Raw genomic sequence first — 25,511 nt, forward strand, 5'->3', positions numbered from 1 at the left:
TTACGTAAGTGACAATTTTTTAACAAATTACGTAATTACACAATTCGGCACTTACCCTAACATGACAGGACTAAAGTTATGCACCAACCAAGAACTTTTTAACTATGATGGACTGGGGCGCAAAGTTTTGCTTATATCCTGGGGTTGTGATCTCATCGAAAAGAGATGAATAATTGAATTGGATTTGCTAATTTAATAATGATGGCTAGAGGACAAATGTAAGGATGTAGAGGGTTATCTCACTAGGGATAAGATAGATACTGCCTACAGGATAATTAAAGAGACCTTTGGAGAACAGAGAACCACTTGTATGAATATCAAGAGCTCAGATGGAAACCCAGTTCTAAGCAAAGAAGGGAAAGCAGAAAGGTGGAGGGAGTATATAGAGGGCCTATACAAGGGCAATGTACTTGAGGACAATATTATGGAAATGGAAGAGGATGTAGATGAAGATGAAATGGAAGATATGATACTGCGTGAAGAGTTTGACAGAGCACTGAAAGACCTGAGTCGAAATAAGGCCCCGGGAGTAGACAACATTCCGTTAGAACTACTGACGGCCTTGGGAGAGCGAGTCCTGACAAAACTCTACCATCTGGTGACCAAGATGTATGAGACAGGTGAAATACCCTCAGACTTCAAGTAGAATATAATAATTTCGATCCCAAAGAAAGCAGGTGCTGACAGATGTGAAAATTACCGAACAATCAGTTTAATAAGTCACAGCTGCAAAATTTTAACACAAATTCTTTACAGACGAATGGAAAAACTGGTCGAAGCCGACCTCGGGGAAGATCAGTTTGGATTCCGTAGAAATATTGGAACACGTGAGGCAATACTGACCTTAAGACTTATCTTAGAAGTTAGATTAAGAAAAGGCAAACCTACGTTTCTAGCATTTGTAGATTTAGAGAAAGCTTTTGACAATGTTGACTGGAATACTCTCTTTCAAATTCTAAAGGTGGCAGGGGTAAAATATAGGGAGCGAAAGGCTATCTACAATTTGTACAGAAACCTGATGGCAGTTATAAGAGTCAAGGGGTACGAAAGGGAAGCAGTGGTTGGGAAGGGAGTGAAACAGGGTTGTAGCCTATCCCCGATGTTATGCAATCTGTATATTGGGCAAGCAGTGAAGGAAACAAAAGAAAAATTCAGAGTAGGTATTAAAATCCATGGAGAAGAAATAAAAACTTTGAGGTTCGCCGATGACATTGTAATTCTGTCAGAGACAGCAAAGGACTTGGAAGAGCAGCTGAACGGAAGGGACAGTGTCATGAAAGGAGGGTATAAGATGAACATCAACAAAAGCAAAATGAGGATAATGGAATGTAGTCGAATTAAGTCGGGTGATGCTGAGGGAACTAGATTAGGAAATGAGACACTTAAAGTAGTAAAGGAGTTTTGCTATTTGGGGAGCAAAATAACTGATGGTGGTCGGAGTAGAGAGGATATCAAATGTAGACTGGCAATGGCAAGGAAAGCGTTTCTGAAGAAGAGAAATTTGTTAACATCGAGTATTGATTTAAGTGTCAGGAAGTCGTTTCTGAAAGTATTTGTATGGAGCATAGCCATGTATGGAAGTGAAACATGGACGATAACTAGTTTGGACAAGAAGAGAATAGAAGCTTTCGAAATGTGGTGCTACAGAAGAATGCTGAAGATTAGATGGGTAGATCACATAACTAATGAGGAGGTATTGAATAGGATTGGGGAGAAGAGAAGTTTGTGGCACAACTTAACTAGAAGAAGGGATCGGTTGGTATGACATGTTCTGAGGCATCAAGGGATCACCAATTTAGTATTGGAGGGCAGCGTGAATAGAGTAGCATGGAGAGCTGCATCAAACCAGCCTCAGGACTGAAGACCACAACAACAACAACAATTTAATAATAGGTGTGGGGATATACACATCTGTCTTTTAATTTCTATAATTTCTAATTGGTTGAGTTTAGCCCCCTTTTCCTCTGTGTGTTAAGACTTGTACGTCTATTATGTATTTGCGCTTATTGTGCAGTCAATGTTCTGCAAAGGCTGAATCAGGCTTCTTCAATATCCAGCTTCTGTAATGTTCTTTAAGCCTGGTGCAGAGTGACCTTCCCATCTGTCCAATGTAGCAAGACTGACACCCGCGGCATATGATTTTATAAACTCCACTTTTTGTGATGGCTGGTTGTTTGTCTTTTGCATTGAACAAGCAACTACCTATTGTCTGAGGGACATAGAAAAACACGAAGAAACCCTTTGCCTTCAAAATGTTATTTATCGTATTTGATGTTTTCCCTATAAATGGTAATCTGCGCCATTTCTTTTCCAGTTTGTCTGTGTTTTTCATCTTTTTACCTAAAATTTTATCAGTCATGTTGAGGTTAAAGTCATTAAAGTTCGTGGTCAGAATCTTCTTGGGACATGTGGATAGAAAGGAGACAGTGGATCATGTGGGGGGATGCTGCATGTTTATAGGTTGTAAGATATGAACCAGTGGCACACTGATATAAAGGTCAGCATGGAGTTGGGGGGTGGGGGGGGGGGGGGGAGGAGCATAAATTTCCTGGACATCAGCTTAAATATAAAGGCAGCAGCCTTAAATTTAATAAAATTTACTGAAAAGATGATTCATCCCTGCTTCCTCCAACATCCTACAACCTATAAACATGCAGCATTCCACCACAACATCCATTGTCTCATTTCTATCCTTATGTGCCAAGAAGACTTTGACCAGGAACTTAACACAATAAAAGCAATAGCCACAAATAATGATTTTTAACCCCACATCTTTGATAAAATTTTAGGTAAAAAGATAAAGAAGCAAGCCAGGTCCCTACTGTCCCCGATAAAAAAACACAGACTGGAAAAGAAATGGTGCAGGTAACCTTTTATGGGAAAAACATCCAAGAGGATAAGCAACATTTTGAAGGCAAAGGCTTTCTTTGTGTTTTTCTATGTCCCTCAGACAATAGGTAGTTGCTTGTTCAATGCAAAAACCATCACAAAAAATGGGGTTTATATAATCACATGGCGTGAGTGTCGGGTCTTGCTCCATTGGACAGATGGGGAGGTCAAGCTGCACCAGGCTTAAGCTGGAGATTGAAGAAGCCTGATTCAGCCTTTGCAGAACACTGACTGAAAAATAACCACAAATGCATAATAGATGTACAGGTTTTACACACAGAGGAAAAGGGGGCTAAACTCAACCTATTAGAAATTTTAGAAATTAAAAATGAGCAAACCCAATTCAATTATTCACCTATTTTAGATGAAATCACAACCCCAGGATAGAGAGAAAACTTAAGGCCCCAGTCCATCGTAGTTGAAAAGTTCTTGGCTGGTGCATAACTTTAGTCCTGTCGTGTCAGGGTAATTGCTGAATTATGTAATTACATATGTAAATTGTTAAAAAATTTTACATTAAGCTATCGAACGATACCTTAAGAAGTTGAGACAATTATCTTTGCCTTGTCACCATGTTTATGTGTGCATTATCATATTTGGGAAGCAGTAATGTACTTGAAAATGGGCTTATAACTCAAAACCAAGGCTGTGCAGTAACATGAATAATAGTGAAACAAGGCCAAAAACAGTGTTTGTTTGCTTAATTCACAATGTTTCACGAAGAACCCACAGTTAATACAATTAAAATGTCACTGTGGTTTCATGAGCAAAATTGTTAATTTAATTTGATTTCTTGTTTCCCAAAACTGCCAAATATTAATCCTAGGGAAGACATTCTGTTTGTTCCAAAGCACCTGTTCAAAATTCACATGCTGTCTCCCCATAATCTGACGGAACAGTTTGAATTGTACCTTGGGTATCATGCTATGTACCTCTGGCCACATAGGAGTGACCAACAGGTTCCTTGCCATTACAAACAACAATTGTTTTGCATGCCTAAGGATGACCAACATGCAGTTAAGTGATTTATGCAAATGCCCTGATGAATCATGTTTTTTCTGTCATCGACTAAATATAATTCTTTTTCTTATTTTGAGAGGAGAACCATAGAGGTGTGATAAAATGAGTAATGTGATGAATAGTATGCAGTGCCCACTGTCACACTAATATATAGCAGAAACAGTATCTTTCTTGGGTCTCGTGTGTGTACTACTACTTGTCATAGTTGATAAAAATTGAGAAAAGACTAGAAAGTTTAAAATAAAACTACTGTTTTGCTGTGCCCAGTAAATGGCAGAAAAGAGCTACAAATTGGAATTTCTACAGCATATGTTTTTCATGTAACAAGCTGATTATTGTTATCCAAGTTGAGAGTTGATGTAAATTTATATTCCACATCACTGAATTCTCCCCATGCAAAAATTTGTGTAATTTGTGTGCATCCATTTTCATAGCAATTTTATTTGTATAAAATAATGAAGCCAAATGATAGAACAGTCTGATTTTAACTAACTAAATTAACTTCTTATATTGTGTGCTCATATTTTGTCATTAGGTAGTCCTGAACGCTTGGATGTCAGTATGAGCAGTTCAACAGAAACTTTGCCTGTCTCTGTGAGGGATGGAAGTGGTAGCCTGGTCCACGTCCAAGACTCACCACAGAAGAACAAGAGAGGTATGTAACATTAAAATGGTGCAGATAAATGCTTTCAATGATTCCACATTTTCATGTTCCAGTTAAAATCAGAATATTACTCTTCATCGTATCCAGGCATTATAAAGTTAGGGATGGACTTTGCAGGAGGTAGCATAATGAGTTCTGTTTTTACTACTTCAAACATGGAGTTGTGCCCAATGACTCAGTTTCGGCAGCTTACTGGTGGCACAGAGGAAGATGATGATTGTTAAAAATGAGGGACATAGATAACAGAAATACAAAAAAAGTTGAAGAATTAATGTTACATGACAAGATTTTAAACATGGCTGCAGCAGCAACTGTTAAAATTCTTCACAATTACATGACAAGTAATGCCACACTCAGAAGGAGGTAGTTCATTGACCCTCACCCCCGGATTGGCGTCAGGCTTCAGAGTTATCATCTATCTTTTTACTAAGTGAAAAGTTCTGCACTTCTAGGGTCTGATTGAACTAGCTGACTATGGAAGTGTGTTGCTCCACAATCAAAGTTTTTGTGGGATTTTTTCCAATTTTTAATCAGGATGACTAAAATTATGTTCCGGATCACTTGCTATCTGCACAGATGGTTAGTAGAACAACAGTGATTCAACACCGCAATATTACACACTAAACAAGCAAGACCCTCATGCAAAATTAAATCAGCCCAAAATTTAAATATTAGAAAAAATGAGTTATATAATTTGAGTTTACTTTTACTGTCAGTAATATACATTGAAGGAATTGTTAATTAATCTCTGATCACTCTTTCTACTTAAGAGCAACATTATTACTTTACATTGCAGTTTAATTGGAGATGTTTTCTATTGTTTTCTGACATAGTCAGGTTGGAGATAACCAACATATAAATGTAAAAATTACATATTCTCATAAATAATCCGGTATTAGCCAAGACTGCAAAATTTATTTGAATTACGCTAAATAGTTTTTTGGCTAAAACACCTAGCCATCTTCAAGTCTGAAACTTTATAGAAAATTACGCAATTACACATGAGGGAGATTAGTATGTGATAAACTGTCATTATGACAAAGGTTATGCAAAATCAGTACATACCAAATATGACAAATATTGCTGCATTGGCAAGCCAGTAAGAGACACATTGTCATCAGTTAACTACATGCTTGTTCTTAACAGCATTCATAGCGCAACCTTATTGTACATGTACAGATTGATGAACATTAACAATATTATGAAAAAGAAAGTTGCTACTTACCATGAAGCAGCGATGCTGAGTCGCACAACAGAAAGAGTGTGACTATTTTTTTCCCCTCTATGTGCGACTCAGCATATCTGCTAAATGGTGAGTAGCAACTTTCTTTTTCATAATTTGTTACATTTCATCTTGGATTTTCCATTGTTTGGTGGACATTAATATAAACATTGTTTAAAAATATACAAATAAATAGAAAATAGGGTACAGTGTGTCGCTGTACCATGTAATTCATCCCTGAATGTGAGAGATCATTGTACATGTTGCACAAGAACATTGTATCAGCTAGTATCCATGTATGAAGAGTGCATATCACAAACTATTAGACACATATATCCCCTGTCACCTAGTTTCAGTAAGTAACTGAAAAATATACTTGTGTCAGGGCAGGCAGAAAACTGACTGATGTTATGTGCTAGAGCTTACAGGAGAACTACTTGCCAGTAGGTGTCACTGCATTTATAGTACATTAATTCAAGCAGAAGAATGGTTGTATGAACCAATTAATGATGTATACAGAATGTTATAATAATAATTGTAGTTAAACAAGTGGAGAAGCCCAAATAACAACAGACAGCATAAGTGTAACATACACTTGTATTTCAAAGTGACATGATACCAATAGACGGCATGTAATGTAATTCAGAATAATAATAACAAAACCTATATTATCATAACACTAAGCTATTACTTGTAACTAATCTGAAGCATTGAAGCATCCAATATTAAAGGATATAAAATCATACGTAAGTGAGGTATGAACTGAGACCCACTTTGCTTCATTGTCAGAATGTAAGTTAATGGCATAGGCAGTTCAGAAGTGTATGAATGGATTGTGTGACAGCATTCATAACAACATTGTTCACATAGTGAATATTATATAATTTGAGGCACTTGTAAAACTTGGGCATCATTTTAAATACATTGTTCAGTTACATTAATATGACCACCACCTATGTTGGACGTCATTGTGCAATAACCAACCACAGATGGCAGGTAGCAGCAATAGCAGTGGAGGGTATGTAAAACTTGTCAGGGGGGATGTGGAAAATAGCACCGTTGTTGTCGTGTTGCAGATACGGAGCGATTTATCGGATGTCCAAAAGGGCATGATTGTTGTTTTTTGGACCAAGGGTGTAAACTGTTCTTGTGCCACTGTGGTTAAAGTGTACCATGCATGGCATAATGGCGCTGTCCAAAACCAGCACCGAGGCAACTGAGTTGTATCACAAGCCATAGATGACAGGGGTGAACACTGGCTGCAGAGAGATGTAGGGGCAAATAGATGCTCAACTTTTGAGTAACTGATCACCCAGATGAACCAAGGGCATGTCAACAGTGGTTCCTCATTCAGCGAATGTTGCTGCTTAAGGACTTCCTCTCCAGGCACCTGGTTCATTGGTGATGAAGGCTGAAACTTAAAGGCCATTACCACAGCTGTACGTCTACTGGTTGGCAACAGGTGGCCTTTCCAGATGAATCACATTTTATGCTACACAGGACTACAAGGAAACATCCTGCAATAATCGTTGGAAGGGTCTATGCTGGAGGAGAGAGTGTTATGGTCTGGGGAATGTTTTCGTGGCATTCCCTGAGTGATCTCATCAATCTGGACACACTTATGAAATATTTCTGCCAAGAGAGAGTAGTTACTATTCTTTAATACTAAAATGTCCTTGTACAGCAGTTACTTTATTGCATGTCTGTATGTATGTATATTTCAATGTACTATTGCCTGAATATTAAGCCACTCATCGTATGTGATTGTCCTGTGATGTTTTCTGGCAGGTAGCCAGGATGACAATTTATCTTCTAGTAAAGGCGTCGTATTTGACATTCAATAGCCGTGACTTTTTGCACTGTTGTACAGCTGCTACTACTGAGTGGTTATACTTAAAGTGAACGTACTCACAGAGGTCCAGTGTGGACTGTAATTACTATATGGCAGCAAAACCTGGTAATATTCTGATGCATTAATGCAGAACCAATTTACGCTGCAAAAGAAACACTTCCAATTTTGATAACAAGGTGAAAATCTGGTGCTGTGAATGCAAAGAAGACGTACAGATATGTTTTCATATGTAATGGATTGGGAATGGTAGTGGGCAGAAAAGGTCAAACAAGTGAGAAAAGCATGATGTTGGTTTTATTATTGATTGCCTCATACACGATTCATTCAATTTGAACACGTGAGACGTCAATGAGATGTTTTACAGTGACAAATTTGCACCTGGTAGCCAAAATTGGAACTGCTCTGGCGCCAGTGACACCCCCCTCCCCTCCTCCTCCAAAGCATAAATGGGTACTGCATTAACACAGTTGCATATACCAAGTTTCACTGCCATGTGATAATTACAGCCCACACTGGATCTCTGTGAGTAACTTCACTTTAATTACAACCTCTTTGTGGTATGTCTACTATTCATGTAGACATCGGGCTACTACCCATTAACACATTAGTATTAAGACAAATATTATGTTTTCATTATACATCAGGTGTTATTTCTTACATATATAAATTTCAAATATTATTTAATCTATAACAGACTTTTTTTTGTGCCTAGTTTAAGCATTTTTATTGGTCTTGTTAAGTATATCTTCATTCATTTACTTATGAATAAAAATTTACACTATATTATTGTTATCTTCATTTGAGTGTAAGCTGCTGACCAGTTTTGTTCCTTGTAATGGAACCATTGTTATAATTTGTATGTTTCATGCACTGTCGTATAACATTAATATTTTTTTTGTTGCTTTGATAGGGCACATTCCTGCCAGATATCTTCATACATGTGTGTGCTGCATATGAAAATTTGATTTGTTATGGCTTTTGTACATATTATATTCTAGTAGAATATAATAGAGGAAAACATTCCATGTGGCAAAAATATATCTAAAAACAAAGATGATGTAACTTACGAAACGAAAGCATTGGTATGTTGATAGAGACACTAACAAACACACACACAAAATTCAAGCTTTCGCAACCCACAGTTGCTTCATCAGGAAAGAGGGAAGGTGAGGGAAAGACGAAAGGATGTGGATTTTAAGATGTGTGTGTGGGGGGGGGGGGGGGGGGGGTGGCGCACGTGTGAGTGCGAGTGTATACCTGTCCCTTTTTCCCCCTAAGGTAAGTTTTTCCGCTCCCGGCATTGGAATGACTCCTTACCCTCTCCCTTAAAACTCACGTCCTTTCGTCTTTCCCTCTCCTTCCATCTTTCCTGATGAAGCAACCGTGGGTTGCGAAAGCTTGAATTTTGTGTGTGTGTGTTTGTGTTTGTTAGTGGCTCTATCAACATACCAACGCTTTCGTTTTTGGTAAGTTACATCATCTTTGTTTTTAGTTATATTCTAGTAGATATGATACTTGCATCCTAGTATCTACTGGTTTCTGTATTGTGTTGATTTACAACTGTTAATGCTGTGAAGGCTTGTGATTCGTTAGGCTATGAATTGTGAGTTATGTTTCAAATTATGCATAAGTTTTATAAGTGCCTTTGAACTATGTAGTACTCACTATGTGAATATTGTTGTTATGAATACTGGCATACATCCATTCATATGCCCCCAAATTGCCTATGCCATTATCTTACATTCGTAGAATAAAGCAAGTGGGTCTCAGATTCATGCCTAACTTACATACGATTTTATATCCTTTAATACTGGATAGTTAAATGCTTTAGATTGGTTATGCCTAATTGCTTAATGTCATTTATAATACAAATTTTGTTGTTCTGAATTACATTGTATAAAAAATTATATACCGTCTAGTGGCATTTTGTCACTTTGAAACATGAATGTATGTTTCCATTGTACTGAATGTTGTTATCTGGGGTTCTCTACGTATTTTATTATTATTATTATTATTATTATTATTATTACTGTTATATTCTGTATATGTCATATACAGATTTTTACAATTGTAATTTTCAATTATTTTGCTTCAATTAATATATTCTAAACGGAGTTTTTCTCTAAGCCCATCATGTAACATCAGTCAGTGCTGCTACTCAGCCTGCTATGACATGGACATAGTACTCTGTTACTCACTGGTGCTATGTGACAGTGATAAATTTGTCAAATAGTTTTTTATATACACTCTCAATATGTGTATACTAGCTGATACAATTTGTACGGTGATCTCTCACATTTGGATAAGAATTACGTGGTGTCAGCCTGCTTCATATGCTTCTCGTTATGCCTGTAGCCCACATTGGTGCAGGGATGACAGGTTTATGAATGGATTTAGGATGGATTCTTTTAAGGAGTGAACGGATGCCCTTCCTGTTGCCACCCGGTAAAACCCCATCCCCCTCCCCACAGGACAGAATGTGTGTACCCCGCCCTCTCCCCTAGTTGTCTACATCTACATCTACATCAATATTCCGCAAGCCACCTGACGGTGTGTGGCGGAGGATACCTTGAGTGCCTCTATCGGTTCTCCCTTCTATTCCAGTCTCGTATTGTTCATGGAAAGAAGGATTGTTGGTATGCTTTTGTGTGGCCTCTAATCTCTCTGATTTTATCCTCATGGTCTCTTCGCGAGATATACGTAGGAGGGAGCAATATACTGCTTGACTTTTCGGTGGAGGTATGTTCTCGAAACTTCAACAAAATCCCGTACCGAGCTACTGAGCATCTCTCCTGCAGAGTCTTCCACTGGAGTTTATCTGTCACATCCGCAACACTTTCGCGATTACTAAATGATCCTGTAATGAGGTGTGCTGCTCTCCGTTGGATCTTCTCTGTCTCTTCTGTCAACCCTATCTGGTACGGATCCCACACTGCAGAGCAGTATTCAAGCAGTGGGCGAACAAGCGTACTGAACCTACTTCCTTTGTTTTCGGATTGCATTTCCTTAGGATTCTTCCAATGAATCTCATTCTGGCATCTGCTTTACCAACGATCAACTTTATATGATCATTCCATTTTAAATCACTCGTAATGCGTACTCCCAGATAATTTATGGAATTAACTGCTTCCAGTTGCTGACCTGCTATTTTGTAGCTAAATAATAAGGGATCTATCTTTCTATGTATTCGCAGCACATTACACTTTTCTACATCGAGATTCAATTGCCATTCCGTGCACCATGCGTCAATTCACTGCAGATCCTCATGCATTTCAGTACAATTTTCCATTGTTACAACCTCTCGATATACCACAGCATCATCCGCAAAAAGCCTCAGTGAACTTCCGATGTCATCCACAAGGTCATTTATGTATATTGTGAATAGCAACGGTCCTACGACATTGCCCTGCTGCACACCTGAAATCACTCTTACTTTGGAAGACTTCTCTCCATTGAGAATGACATGCTGCGTTCTGTTATCTAGGAACTCTTCAATCCAATCACACAATTGGTCTGATAGTCCATATGCTCTTACTTTGTTCATTAAACGACTGTGGGGAACTGTATCGAACGCCTTGCAGAAGTCAAGAAACATGTTATCTACCTGTGAACCCGTGTCTATGGCCCTCTGAGTCTCGTGGACGAATAGCGCGAGCTGGGTTTCACACGACTGTTTTTTTTCGAAACCCATGCTGCTTCCTACATAGTAGATTTCTAGTCTCCAGAAAAGTCATTATACTGTAACATAATATGTGTTCCAAAATTCTACAACTGATCGATGTTAGAGATATATGTCTATAGTTCTGCACATCTGTTCAACGTCCCTTCTTGAAAACGGGGATGACCTGTGCCCTTTTCCAATCCTTTGGAACACTATGCTCTTCTAGAGACCTACGGTACACTGCTGCAAGAAGGGGGGCAAGTTCCTTTGCATACTCTGTGTAAAATCGAACTGGTATCCCATCATGTCCAGCGGCCTTTCCTCTTTTGAGAGATTTTAATTGTTTCTCTACCCCTCTGTCGTCAATATCTACCATTTCCTCATCTGTGCAACAATCTAGAGAAGGAACTACAGTGCAGTCTTCCTCTGTGAAACAGCTTTGGAAAAAGACGTTTAGTATTTCGGCCTTTAGTCTGTCATCCTCTGTTTCAGTACCATTTTGGTCACAGAGTGTCTGGACATTTTGTTTTGATCCACCTACCGCTTTGACATAAGACCAAAATTTCTTAGGATTTTCTTCCCAGTCAGTACATAGAACTTTACTTTCGAATTCGTTGATGCCTCTCGCATAGCCCTCCTCACACTACATTTCGCTTCGCGTAATTTTTGTTTTTCTGTAAGGCTTTGGCTATGTTTATATTTGCTGTGAAGTTCCCTTTGCTTCCGCATCAGTTTTCTAACTCGGTCCGTGTGTAGTGTTCCCACCCTCTCCCCCAGTTGTCTGTGTGTAGTGTTATTTATGTGAAAGTGAGCATGAAAGTTTTCTAAATGTTTGCAGATTGTGTAAACTAAGACAAGATTTAGGTATCAGCATAGTATTCACCTAGTGCAATGTGGGAAACTGCCTGAAAAACGCATCCTGGCTGGTTGGCACACTGACAGTCATTGTTAATCCACTGGGCAGATTACATCTGGGGTGGGTCATATGGCTTCATCCATGTAATGGTATAGTGACACAATGGGTCATATTTCTTATTTGATTTGTATATTTTTACATGAAGTTTATATTAATGTTCATCTAGCTATAAATGTTGAATGAGGTTGAGCTATGGGTTATGAATGCTGTTAAACAGAAGTATGTAATTTATTGATGACACTGTGTCTCCTACTTGCTTTTGCTGGACTCTCATTTGGGAGGACGATGGTTCAAACCCTCGATGACCATCCTGAACTCGGTTTTCCGTGATTTCCCAAAATCGCTTCAGGCAAGTGCCGGGATGGTTCCTTTAAAAGGGCACAGATGACTTCTGTACCCATCGTTCCCTAATCCAGTGGGACCGATGGCCTCGCTGTTTGGTCCCCTCCCCCGAATCACTCAGTCAATCAATCAATCCTACCAGCTTGACAGAGTTTGTCATATTTGGTATGTACTGACTTTGCATATTGTTTGTCATAATGACTGTTTGTTTCACCCTACTCTCCCTCATGTGCAATTTTCTGTAAAAATTCAGATCTGAAGATGGACAGCTTTTTAGCCGAAACTGGGTTCATAGTAGTAAATAAATTTTGAAATGTTGATTAATGAAGGATTATGTATAAAGTTTGAACAAAACTGTAATTATTTCAAAATATAATTCCAAAAATAATGGAAAATTCTTGCGAATTCTCAATGCCTCCGAAGTTCATTATTTCTAAAATTTGATTCAGCATATGTGACAAGATTGTAAGACAGTGACTATGGTGCATATTCTTGATGTGAGAGTAGGACCCTTTGGATTGATGTTGACTGATTCTGAACAAATTGTTTGTTCAGGAACCTGCCACTCGACTGTCCCTTAGCTAGTTACTTCACAAGATGGCTCCTTGTATACAAATGCAACTATATTTGCAGGACACTGTAACTATGCAAGTGACATGATATACCTGCTTACTTCAATGTCTCAAAAATAACTATTCCTTTCTTCCACTTCCAGCTGTAGATTATCCTTCCACAGATATTCCACACAACACCTGCTGTCCAGTTGTGTGGATATTCTTGAGTTATACGTATTTTTGCCCAATTCCATGAACTAATATAGTTCGTTACTTTTAGAAAGAGTAAGTACAATTTTTGACGTGTACTGGTACATTCACATGATGTGTTCCAAAATTAAGATACAGATTTATTTTTTCTGAAAGATAGGGGAGAGAAATGATTTTTTTACAAGTCAAAACACATCCATATTGTCACATTACAGTCTCAGCAGTTATGTTAATTATTTGTCAATACTATCATTGTTTCAGGAGGAACACTGCATGGAAATTACACAGCAGTTTACCGGCCACCTCAGGATATGTGAGTAGTGTTTTCATGCTTCAGTCTCTTTCTAACATGTTACTGCTCTTGGAATGTTTTTATTGTTCTCATATTCTCCAAGTCAGTCAAATATTATGAATGTTTTGAGAAATGAGACTTAATTCAGCTCTCTCTCTCTCTCTCTCTCTCTCTCTCTCTCTCTCTGTATCTCTCTCTCTCTCTCTCTCTCTCTCTCTCTCTCTCTGTGTGTGTGTGTGTGTGTGTGTGTGTGTGTGTGTGTGTGTGTGTGTGTAAAATACACTCCTGGAAATGGAAAAAAGAACACATTGACTCCGGTGTGTCAGACCCACCATACTTGCTCCGGACACTGCGAGAGGGCTGTACAAGCAATGATCGCACGCACGGCACAGCGGACACACCAGGAACCGCGGTGTTGGCCGTCGAATGGCGCTAGCTGCGCAGCATTTGTGCACCGCCGCCGTCAGTGTCAACCAGTTTGCCGTGGCATACGGAGCTCCATCGCAGTCTTTAACACTGGTAGCATGCCGCGACAGCGTGGACGTGAACCGTATGTGCTGTTGACGGACTTTGAGTGAGGGCGTATAGTGGGCATGCGGGAGGCCGGGTGGATGTACCGCCGAATTGCTCAACACGTGGTGCGTGAGGTCTCCACAGTACATCGATGTTGTCGCCAGTGGTCGGCGGAAGGTGCACGTGCCCGTCGACCTGGGACCGGATCGCAGCGACGCACGGATGCACGCCAAGACCGTAGGATCCTACGCAGTGCCGTAGGGGACCGCACCGCCACTTCCCAGCAAATTAGGGACACTGTTGCTCCTGGGGTGTTGGCGAGGACCATTCGCAATCGTCTCCATGAAGCTGGGCTACGGTCCCGCACACCGTTAGGCCGTCTTCCGCTCACGCCCCAACATCGTGCAGCCAGCCTCCAGTGGTGTCGCGACAGGCGTGAATGGAGGGACGAATGGAGACGTGTCATCTTCAGCGATGAGAGTCGCTTCTGCCTTGGTGCCAATGATGGTCGTATGCGTGTTTGGCGCCGTGCAGGTGAGCGCCACAATCAGGACTGCATACGACCGAGGCACACAGGGCCAACACCTGGCATCATGGTGTGGGGAGCGATCACCTACACTGGCCGTACACCACTGGTGATCGTCGAGGGGACACTGAATAGTGCACGGTACATCCAAACCGTCATCGAACCCATCGTTCTACCATTCCTAGACCGGCAAGGGAACTTGCTGTTCCAACAGGACAATGCACGTCCGCATGTATCCCGTGCCACCCAACGTGCTCTAGAAGGTGTAAGTCAACTACCCTGGCCAGCAAGATCTCCGGATCTGTCCCCCATTGAGCATGTTTGGGACTGGATGAAGCGTCGTCTCACGCGGTCTGCACGTCCAGCACGAACGCTGGTCCAACTGAGGCGCCAGGTGGAAATGGCATGGCAAGCCGTTCCACAGGACTACATCCAGCATCTCTACGATCGTCTCCATGGGAGAATAGCAGCCTGCATTGCTGCGAAAGGTGGATATACACTGTACTAGTGCCGACATTGTGCATGCTCTGTTGCCTGTGTCTATGTGCCTGTGGTTCTGTCAGTGTGATCATGTGATGTATCTGACCCCAGGAATGTGTCAATAAAGTTTCCCCTTCCTGGGACAATGAATTCACGGTGTTCTTATTTCAATTTCCAGGAGTGTAGTTCATGAAAAGAGTGATGACAAATGTATAATAAAATACAGTGATGTTTTCTCAGAGTATATTGTCGTTTCTTGCAGGAGAGTTCGTACATTGTATGCTTGCCAAGGAGAGAACGATGGAGAACTTTCATTTGAACCTAACCAGATTATCACTAATGGTGAGTTCAATGTCTGCACTTTATTAACAGCTAGGTTAAAATATTTGCCGAGGATAATCAAGTAGCTACCTTAAATTTTTAACCATGAAGGCTTTGCATCTGTGCATTTTGGAACATAGTCTACAGAATGACAGTTTAGAAAAATTATAGTGGAAACAGCATAGCTGTGGTATTTAGATTAGGAGCAACATATGGCACCACAATTAATGCTTCAAAATATATAGGAGTGAAATTTGAATTATAGAAAATTTAATTGTATTCATTCTGGTGAAGATGCCAGAAACTGAGGAATGAAGAAATTAAATGCGTAAGAACATTGTGTTGTAATTGCTCAATTATTGTGTGATAGGGGAAAGTAATAAAAGGAGTAAAGATAACAACTCACTTTATAGCACGGGTGATAAGTCGTCACAAGGGATATAAAAAGATGAGACAATATGCCTGAATTCTACATATGCACATTCCATTATCTTTCTACAGGTTGTTCGGCAACTTTTAATCTTTAACATTTTACCTTCAAGCAATATTTGCAAGAGCTGTTTTGCAGGTAGTATTTCAATAGTATACAAGTAGCACTGCTGCAATGTACAATTTACAAAACACCAGACTGGGTGAATCTGGAGCCAAGAACAAACAAACTGATTCTAGTTGCCTATGACTAATCCAGCAGTTGAGTCTGCAACATTTGGTCAGTCCGGTAAACATCTGTATCAATGGGGAGGTACATTTTTCTATTGAAGTTCTCGAGATTGTCTTGCAGTTGAGGAAATGAAGATAAGAAATGCTAGCCATGGTGCTGCAGTAAACAAAAGCAGCTCTTGCTTGCACTGTAGAAATTGGTAGTAGCCGTAAATATGAAGGTCGTCCACAAAGTAAGTTCCATCTCTATTCCTATCCGTGGCAGCACTACGATCACAGTTCTGAGCATGCGCGGCAGTTACTCTGACTCAAGGAGAAGCCATGTACGCCATTTTCAGATCACTGCTGTCGACGTGGTTTGTAGTGCTTCTTTATAATGTCAGTCATAATTGAAAATGCCGCGGCACGGCGCAATCTCTTAATGGTCTCACAGTAACCATGTGCATTGATTGTTTGGTGTCAATCAGCAAAATGCCTTTTCTGTGCCAAAAAATTGTGCACATGACTTTTCGAGGTGTTAACATTTGCTTAGGCTTAACCTTTGTTGGGGATGAAGTGTGCCTCCATTCCATTGATTGCTGTTTTGTTTCAGGGGTGTCGTACGATACCCAAGTTTCATCCCCCATGACTATCCAAGAAAGTAAACCATCGCCTTCTTCCTGGTAGCGTGTCAAAAACTGAAGTGCATTGCCCATCCGTTGTTTTTTGTGTTGTTCAGTAAGAATTTATGATACCTAACATGAGCAAAGTTTCCGAAATTTCAGTTTCTCAGTAACAATTTCATGAATTAGTGATCATGAGGTTTGCGGAACTTCCATAGCAAGGGCACTAAGTGTAAATTTTCTCTTCAATTGTGTGAACTAGTTCATCAGTAATCACAGACGGACGTGCAATTTGTTCTTCATCATGCACTTGATCATGTCCTTCATTGAACAGAAACTGAACTTATTTCATGGACGACCCTCGTATATCACACATGTCAGGTATAAAAGGACAGTGTAATGGCGCAGCTGTCATTTCTATCCAGGTGCTGCATGTGAAAAGGTTTCCGGCATGATTATGGCTGCGCAACGGGAAATAGTAGACATTGAACGGGGAATGGTAATGGGCGCTAGACACATGGGACATTCCATCTTCTAACCATTGAATCACTCATAGCATTTTCTCCGTAAACCTCGCATATTTGCCAATTAATTTCCTTTGGTTTAACTTTTTTTGCATTTATAAAACGAATCACAGATCTGATTTCACACACGGCGGCATTTTCAATTACGGCTGACATTATAAAGAAGCACTACAAAGCAAATGTCGGCAGCAACGATCTGAAAATGGTGTACGTCTTCTCATTGAGTCAGAGTAACTGCCTCGCATGCTCAGAACTGTGATAGTGGTGCTGCCGCGGATAGAAAAAGAAACGAAACTTACTTTGTGAATGACCCTTGTAGTTCGAAAGACTTGCAGTTGTTTCCCTAAAACCCTTTGCTAGACGCCATTGGAAATTCTTATTCCCTGCTTGCTTTCAAAACACATTCTTTGAACTGTAAGAACTGTCTTTTAAACTTCTACAAAAATAATTAAAGAGAAAAATTGTACAAATCATTCTGTTGTATAAACTTCTGCACACTTGTGACATTAATTATTTATGAAAATCCAAACTTTTGACAACATCTGGTTTCCATAGAGAAATAATGCAACAGGTGCCTCATGGACAGTTTGTACAACAAATTCATTGTAAAAGTTCATGTGGTTAAATCATTTTATTGTTTCTTAAAATATTCATTTTAAAATGTATACACTTTCGCATACATTGAAACCAGCACTGAAAAATGTTTTCCCATCTTTTATTCATACCTCAAAAACACGGTTTTGGAAAGATTCAATAGCTGCTCAGGGTGATTAAAATCACTGTCCAGACATACTTTTTGTTTGATACAATGAAACAATAATAAGCTGTTAACTGATAAATCAGGTCATAATGGGTAAAGGGTCATTAATTCAATCTTTTTCAATGTCAAATAATCAATTGTTCAACATGCTGTGTGACAACTGGCATTGTTAAGATGAGGAACAATGCAACATTTTATGTTTTTTTTTCTTGAATTCACTGGCACCAAACAAATTGTAGTATATCATTTAGCATTAACAGTTGTTCAGTCCTTTAATGTAGTGATTGCAACAAGCCATGTAAACCAAAGAAACAGGTGATGATTTGCTTGGAAGTTCTTCATTAATACACTGATTTTTTTATTTTTGGTTCATCTTGGAATAGCCAAACAGTTGATTTCTGCCCTGGTTTTGTCTCCTGTTGCCATATCGTGAGGGTGGTTTGTAAATTTCTCGGAATGGAATAGAAAAAAAGTACTTGCATCAATGAAACTTTTTTATTTTTCAAATTAGTCTTCATGTAGATTAATGCACTTGGTCCAATGATGTTCCAGTGCCTTGATCCCATCTCAAAAATGAATTTACTCCAGATCTGCTCCAGCTATCAATTCTTTGTTTGAAGTGAATCTTCGTCCATCAAGAAAAATTTTCAGTTTTGGGAAGAGATGGAAGCCTAATGGAGCCATATCAGGTGAATAAGGCGGGTGTGGTAACAATTCACATCTTATTTCATGTAATTTTGCCATGGTGACGACAAGTGTGCACACGTGCATTGCCTTGATGGAAAATGACTTGATCTTCCTTGCTAAACCTGGCCTTTTTTTGCGAGCCACAGCTCTCTTCCAAGGGCACTGACGTGGCATGTGTACACAGGCAAGTCCAATGAATATCACGTGAACAACTCATTGTACTAGTGCTGACCTCTCTTGGTGATTCCAAGAACCTTTCAAACCACCTTTGTATTTATGTATTTTGCATTTCCTCATTAAAATTTATTGTGATTTTCCCTAATTGTGCAGAACCCATAAGGAAGAGATTTTTTTCACAGCTAGGTGTTCATATATAACTGAATTTATTGCAGTCTTCGACATGCCTCATTTTGTACCAAGCCATGCAGCTCCTCTACAATCAGATGCACACTGTGTGTGTCACACACACACACACACACACACACACACACACACACACACACACACAAGTAAAAACTGTGACAAAATTGCTGCAGTTACAATCGGTCGTACCCGAGCTGCCACTGTTTTAACAATAACAGATGAAAAAATTTCAAATAATAGTAATGTCATGCCTTTTTATTGAAGCTAGTGGTACAAATTGAAAAGGTGATCCACATAGCACAACACTGTCATATATTCAATATGTGGTTCAGACATTCTTGGACATCACATTTTCTTCCCTTTACAAAGATAGTGCTTTCAAATTGATAATACCATTTATAAGTGAATTACAGGCACTCACAGATTTGAGTCAAACATAATAAAGAACACTTGTTGGATTCTCATTACATTCTCTTTTTGCAAGCTGCAAAACTTGTATATTTAAATTTAAAAACAAAGATGATGTGACTTACCATACAAAAGTGCTGACAGGTCGATAGAAACACAAACAGACACATACATACACACAAAATTCAAGCTTTCGCAACAAACTGTTGCCTCATCAGGAAAGAGGGAAGGAGAGGGAAAGATGAAAGGAAGTGGGTTTTAAGGGAGAGGGTAAGGAGTCATTCCAATCCCGGGAGCGGAAAGACTTACCTTAGGGGGAAAAAAGGACGGGTGTACATTCGCGCGCGCACACACACACACACACACACACACACACACACACACATATCCATCCACACATATACAGACAGAAGCAGACATATTTAAAGACAAAGAGTTTGGGCAGAGATGTCAGTCGAGGCAGAAGTGCAGAGGCAAAGATGATGTTGAATGACAGGTGAGGTGTGAGTGGCGGCAACTTGAAATTAGCGGAGATTGAGGCCTGGTGGGTAACGGGAAGAGAGGATATATTGAAGAGCAAGTTCCCATCTCCGGAGTTCGGATAGGTTGGTGTTGGTGGGAAGTATCCAGATAACCCGGACGGTGTAACACTGTGCCAAGATGTGCTGGCCGTGCATCAAGGCATGTTTAGCCACAGGGTGATCCTCATTACCAACAAACACTGTCTGCCTGTGTCCATTCATGCGAATGGACAGTTTGTTGCTGGTCATTCCCACATAGAATGCATCACAGTGTAGGCAGGTCAGTTGGTAAATCATGTGGGTGCTTTCACACGTGGCTCTGCCTTTGATCGTGTACACCTTCCGGGTTACAGGACTGGAGTAGGTGGTGGTGGGAGGGTGCACTGGTGGGAGGGTGCACAGGTTTTACACTGGGGGCGGTTACAAGGATAGGAGCCAGAGGGTAGGGAAGGTGGTTTGGGGATTTCATAGGGATGAACTAACAGGTTACGAAGGTTAGGTGGACGGCGGAAAGACACTCTTGGTGGAGTGGGGAGGATTTCATGAAGGATGGATCTCATTTCAGGGCAGGATTTGAGGAAGTCGTATCCCTGCTGGAGAGCCACATTCAGAGTCTGGTCCAGTCCCGGAAAGTATCCTGTCACAAGTGGGGCACTTTTGTGGTTCTTCTGTGGGGGATTCTGGGTTTGAGGGGATGAGGAAGTGGCTCTGGTTATTTGCTTCTGTACCAGGTCGGAAGGGTAGTTGCGGGATGCGAAAGCTGTTGTCAGATTGTTGGTGTAATGGTGAATTTTGTGTGTATGTTTGTGTTTGATTGTGTGTCTATTGACATGCCAGCGCTTTCGTTTGGTAAGTCACATCATCTTTGTTTTTAGATATATTTTTCCCATGTGGAATGTTTCCCTCTACAAAGAACATACACACAAAATTCAAGCTTTCGCAACCAACAGTTGCTTCATCAGGAAAGGGGGAAGGAGAGGGAAAGACGAAAGGATGTGGGTTTTAAGGGAGAGTGTAAGGAGTCATTCCAATCCCGGGATAGGTCCCGAGTTCGAGTCTCAGTCGGGCACACAGTTTTAATCTGCCAGGAAGTTTCAGTTATATCCTTGTCCATAAACAGATTTCTGTCCCCATACACTTCTGCTCCTATGGCATACTTATCAGCCACAAAGGAATTCCCTCTCTCTTACTCAGTATCAACTGAGACTGAAAAAAACTGAAACTGTTTCTTTGGGAGTACTTCAACCACCATCCCCCTAAATGTCAAATATCCTTGACAAGTGGTATTCTGTCACACATGCGACCTACACAGTGCTCTTGTCCACCCCCATAACCTCCTGCTCGAAACTCCTTGCTCCACAGATCACCACTTTATGTATCCCATACATTCACCCACTGTCATGTGGCAATTTTGCTGCAAAACTTTACTGATTCCTGGACCTTTATCATCATTAATCTTGATGGGAGCACAGTTGTCTGTTAGCTATGAAAGAGGACTTAAAAGAAGGCAAAGTAATGTTATTATCCTTCATAGGTTCCTGTTTGCATTTCAACATCTATTCTATTTGGTGAGTATTTGACATGTAGAATTTTAATCATAAGACACATATGTATCTTGTGTGTGTGTGTGTGTGTGTGTGTGTGTGTGTGTGTGTGTGTGTGTGTGTGTGTGCGTGTGTGCGTGCGTGTGTGCGTGCGTGCGTGCATGGGTGTGTGTTTGCTGTATTAATGTATGATTTTCAAGAAGGAATCCAATTTTGTGTTTGTTCACAGTAAGAGGATCACAGGAACCTGGTTGGCTTGAGGGAACACTTAATGGAAAGACAGGCCTTATTCCTGAAAATTATGTCGAGAAACTTCCCTGACCTGGGCTCAAACTATGGGCAAGAATTAGTCGACGGTCAGCCCACCTTCAGACTCAGCCGCAGGTGCCCCATCAGCCACCGCAGTGATGATAAGTGCAGCTGATATTCTTCTGAAGCATATGTGCAATGTAGTAACGATGTTAAAATGCAGATTAATGAATGAGTCTATCATCAGACCTGTGTTTACAAATGTACGCTTTGTACATCACCGGGATACTCCTTCGTCAAACAAGTGTTAAATGCGGGTCTTGGCCTTTCCATACTTGGCTTCCATTCACATATCACCTCTTAAGAATGTGTCTTCTGCATTGTGTTTTGAACTCAATAATTAAACTGACTGGCAGGTGAACTGTATAGTAGTTGAGTGTCAGAACGTGATTTGTGCAGCATCTGTGTGACTAAGAATTGTTGCAAACCTACAAATGTTTTGTGAAAACCTGTTAATGTCCAGTGTAAAAATCAACAGTGTAATTATGAGCTGATCAGTTAGAGACTTGTGGGCACCCCTTTATCATCCAGCAGAGAATGCAATGGCAATATCATACGTTGAACAACTGTTCATTTATTGTATATAGATATTGTTGTACAATTATTTATTATGTTAATAATAATTTTATTTATGATTGCCATTGTCATCTGTTGCTTTTATGTTGCCACATTTGAGGAAATCAGATACAAAAAGAATCCTTTTCAGAGTCCAAATAGCAGTTGTTAAACATACTGATTTGTAATATTGTGCTGCGTATAATAATACTGTGTAACTTATATTAAATGTGAGCCTAAATTTTCTGTGATATACTTCCATTCATATAGCCTCACAGAGCAAATTCATAGTCATAAAATGTTCATATATGTATGCAAGAGTCACAAATTCATCTATTCTGTGCCAATTAGAAGAAAATGTGATTTCACAACAGAAAATATCAGTGCAATATATGAAAAGAACATGTTGTTTTCTGTTAGGGCACTTCACCAGAGAAACCTGGTGACGAAATGTGAAATTTTATTGTGGAGTAGCTCATCAAAGCTGAAATCTCTAGATGCGAGTCTTGATACTCCAGTGGATTTTCTGTTGTCACAGTGTGTGTATTATTGTTTCAGTGCAGCTTTTCATTTTCTTTGTAGATTATTTGTCATGTAACTGAGATGCTGAGCAGCCTGTTAGTGCTAAGGAACAAGTGTAACTGCAAGTCCAACCTTGTTTATGTGCTTCAGCAATACTGTTATTGGTTAACTTTTCCATTGTTAGTGATATTTTGTATACAACAGCTTCATAATAACCTTGAATTCTTTGAACTTAACAGTTTATTGGCCAGTAATAATGCATAAAACTCTTGTCACATTGTTGTGTTGGTGTCTGAGCTAAATTAAAGGAGTATTTGTTCTGGCTATAGCTTTAATGTTCAATTAACGAGTCATCTAGAGTGGAACAGAATTTAACTTCAAATTAAGAAGAACATGTTGATGATGATGATGATGATGCAACTTTGTATTCCACTAGAACAGTGATGTTTATATTTTGTGTGCAACAGTACTATTGTAATGTTATATGATTATGATAATTTCGTGTGGCTCAGTGTGGTATTATACAATACTTATTTCAGCAAATGCAAATGTTGTGTAATCCTTTTAAACAGGTTCAGTAACCACTCTTTCTGTTCATCAGATTCGTAGTGCTCTCCAAATGTACTGCCTTTCTTTAATTATTGTGGCTCTTTGGATTTTGTTGTTCATTGTCTGAACCAAAAAAAATGCAATATATCTTTTAAGTCAGTTTTCTTTCTATTGCCGTGTGGCAAACATGGCATAAATAAAATAGTGTAAGCAAGATGACAGAGATTTGTGACTTGTAGTAGTCTCTGTAATGCCCATTTATAAATTTTTATCAATCATGCCAGTGTGGCTGTACATTATGTACTCTCCCTTTGAATGCAAGTTTTGTGAAATTTAATGGGAACTGATTCCAGATAATAAGCACCAGATTTTTCATCCATTTGCCCTGCTCTCTGTTCCTGGATTTGTTGTTAACTTCTCATAGCTACTTTGTTATATACTGAAACTATTTCAGTCATGCCAGTGTGTGATATTTTAGGCTTCTACAGGCAAACTGACTTAAGGCTTTCAATTGGAGAACTGGAAGGGAAAAAATTCACTGAACAAGGTTTCTTTACATATCACGAACTACATCCGTCTTTGCAAAATATACCAATTTGTTACTGGGTGGTATTTTTTCCTTCTGTAGTCTTCTGAAAATATGCAAAGCTTAACACGTTCCATTGTCAAATAATTTGACATTTATTTTCTTAGAAAATTATTTTTATAAAGATATGGAAAATCAAACTTAAAATGAAGCATTTTAGCATGGTGCACATTGGTAGTATTGAGAACTGACATAAGTTGGATAGGTGTAGGGGGACCACATGAATAACACCACTTGTAGAAAGCTATAGGAAGTGTTAAAGTTTGTTTTCTCTGTGCATGTGTGTGTGTGTGTGTGTGTGTGTGTGTGTGTGTGTGTGAGAGAGAGAGAGAGAGAGAGAGAGAGAGAGAGAGAGAGAGAGGAAGTGTTAAAGTTTGTTTTCTCTGTGCATGTGTGCGTGTGTCTGGTTGTGTGTGTGTGTGTGTGTGTGTGTGTGAGAGAGAGAGAGAGAGAGAGAGAGAGAGAGAGAGAGAGTGAGAGAGAGTGAGTGAGTGAGTGAGTGATTTGAGTGTTGGTGCATGTGCATTGAATATATGAATGTATAAGACACACATTCGATATCTCTTTATAAGATAAATAGTGAAGGGAATAGCTTATACATTGCTATTTTTGTACTTGTGACTGCTTGTTCATAGATTGTAGAAGTTATTATTTCAGTTTGAGCATTGTCGTCTTCTGTGCCCCAATGCTGCATTGTAGCTTCAGGAAATTACAAAATGAGATAAATTACGTGGAACTTAATATTTTCATTGTTTTCTGGTGCAGTGGCATGAGGAGGATTTTTCAATATTCACAAGAATTATAGTTCTTCCAGTGTGTCTTGAACATACTACTATAGGCATTGTCCAAGCGCAGAGTGTGATTGTTTAACATGATGTAAGATGCCAGTTCCATAAAAAAACTGGTAGTTTACATTGTTATCGTAATATTCTGAAAATAGATGGATGCCTCCACTGTAAGGCCCCCCCCCCCCCCACCCCCCAGCTCCGCCCTTTCCCCTTCTCTCCAGTACATGTTCTTTTCAGTTTCTCTTCATTGCTCCTTTTGTTTTGTTATTTACTAATAAACTACAACTACACAAGTCTTCCACTCAGACACTAAATAACACTCTCCACAACCTATAGATGTTGGATCTCTGATAAACAGCAGAAAGGTCCAGATTTTCTTCTCTTGGCAGAATGTTTGAAGGAAGTGTGTGTAGCATAGGGGGCAGTTATTATTATTATTATTATTATTACTTTTTGAATAATCCACTTCACGTTGAACTTCTAGCAGTTACATGTGATCTCACACCTCTTCATTATAGTAATGAGTCTTCTTCATCTTTATGGAGAGTCTTTTATCTTCATGACTCTGTCCAGTCTGTAAACTCATATCTTTTCTTTCAAGCAAGACAAAAGTCTTAAAGTAGAAAATAAATTAGTGGTAAATTGTACTGTGAATTGTTTGCTTTGCCTTT

General features: G+C 39.5%; 1 protein-coding gene across 1 annotated transcript in view; it reads left to right on the top strand.

Annotated features, from left to right (window-relative positions):
• LOC124805077 (rho GTPase-activating protein 10) overlaps positions 1-24,392 on the top strand; it is a 596,619-nt gene extending 572,227 nt beyond the window's left edge. Inside the window, exons 18-21 of the mRNA XM_047265509.1 lie at positions 4,445-4,564; positions 13,592-13,643; positions 15,404-15,483; positions 21,761-24,392. Of these exons, the coding sequence (XP_047121465.1) occupies positions 4,445-4,564; positions 13,592-13,643; positions 15,404-15,483; positions 21,761-21,852 (344 nt within the window). The 3' untranslated portion in view covers positions 21,853-24,392. The remainder of the gene's footprint in view (positions 1-4,444; positions 4,565-13,591; positions 13,644-15,403; positions 15,484-21,760) is intronic.
• The last annotated feature ends 1,119 nt before the right edge of the window (positions 24,393-25,511 follow it).

Source organism: Schistocerca piceifrons, chromosome 7, assembly GCF_021461385.2.
Source record: "Schistocerca piceifrons isolate TAMUIC-IGC-003096 chromosome 7, iqSchPice1.1, whole genome shotgun sequence".
NCBI lineage: Eukaryota > Metazoa > Arthropoda > Insecta > Orthoptera > Acrididae > Schistocerca > Schistocerca piceifrons.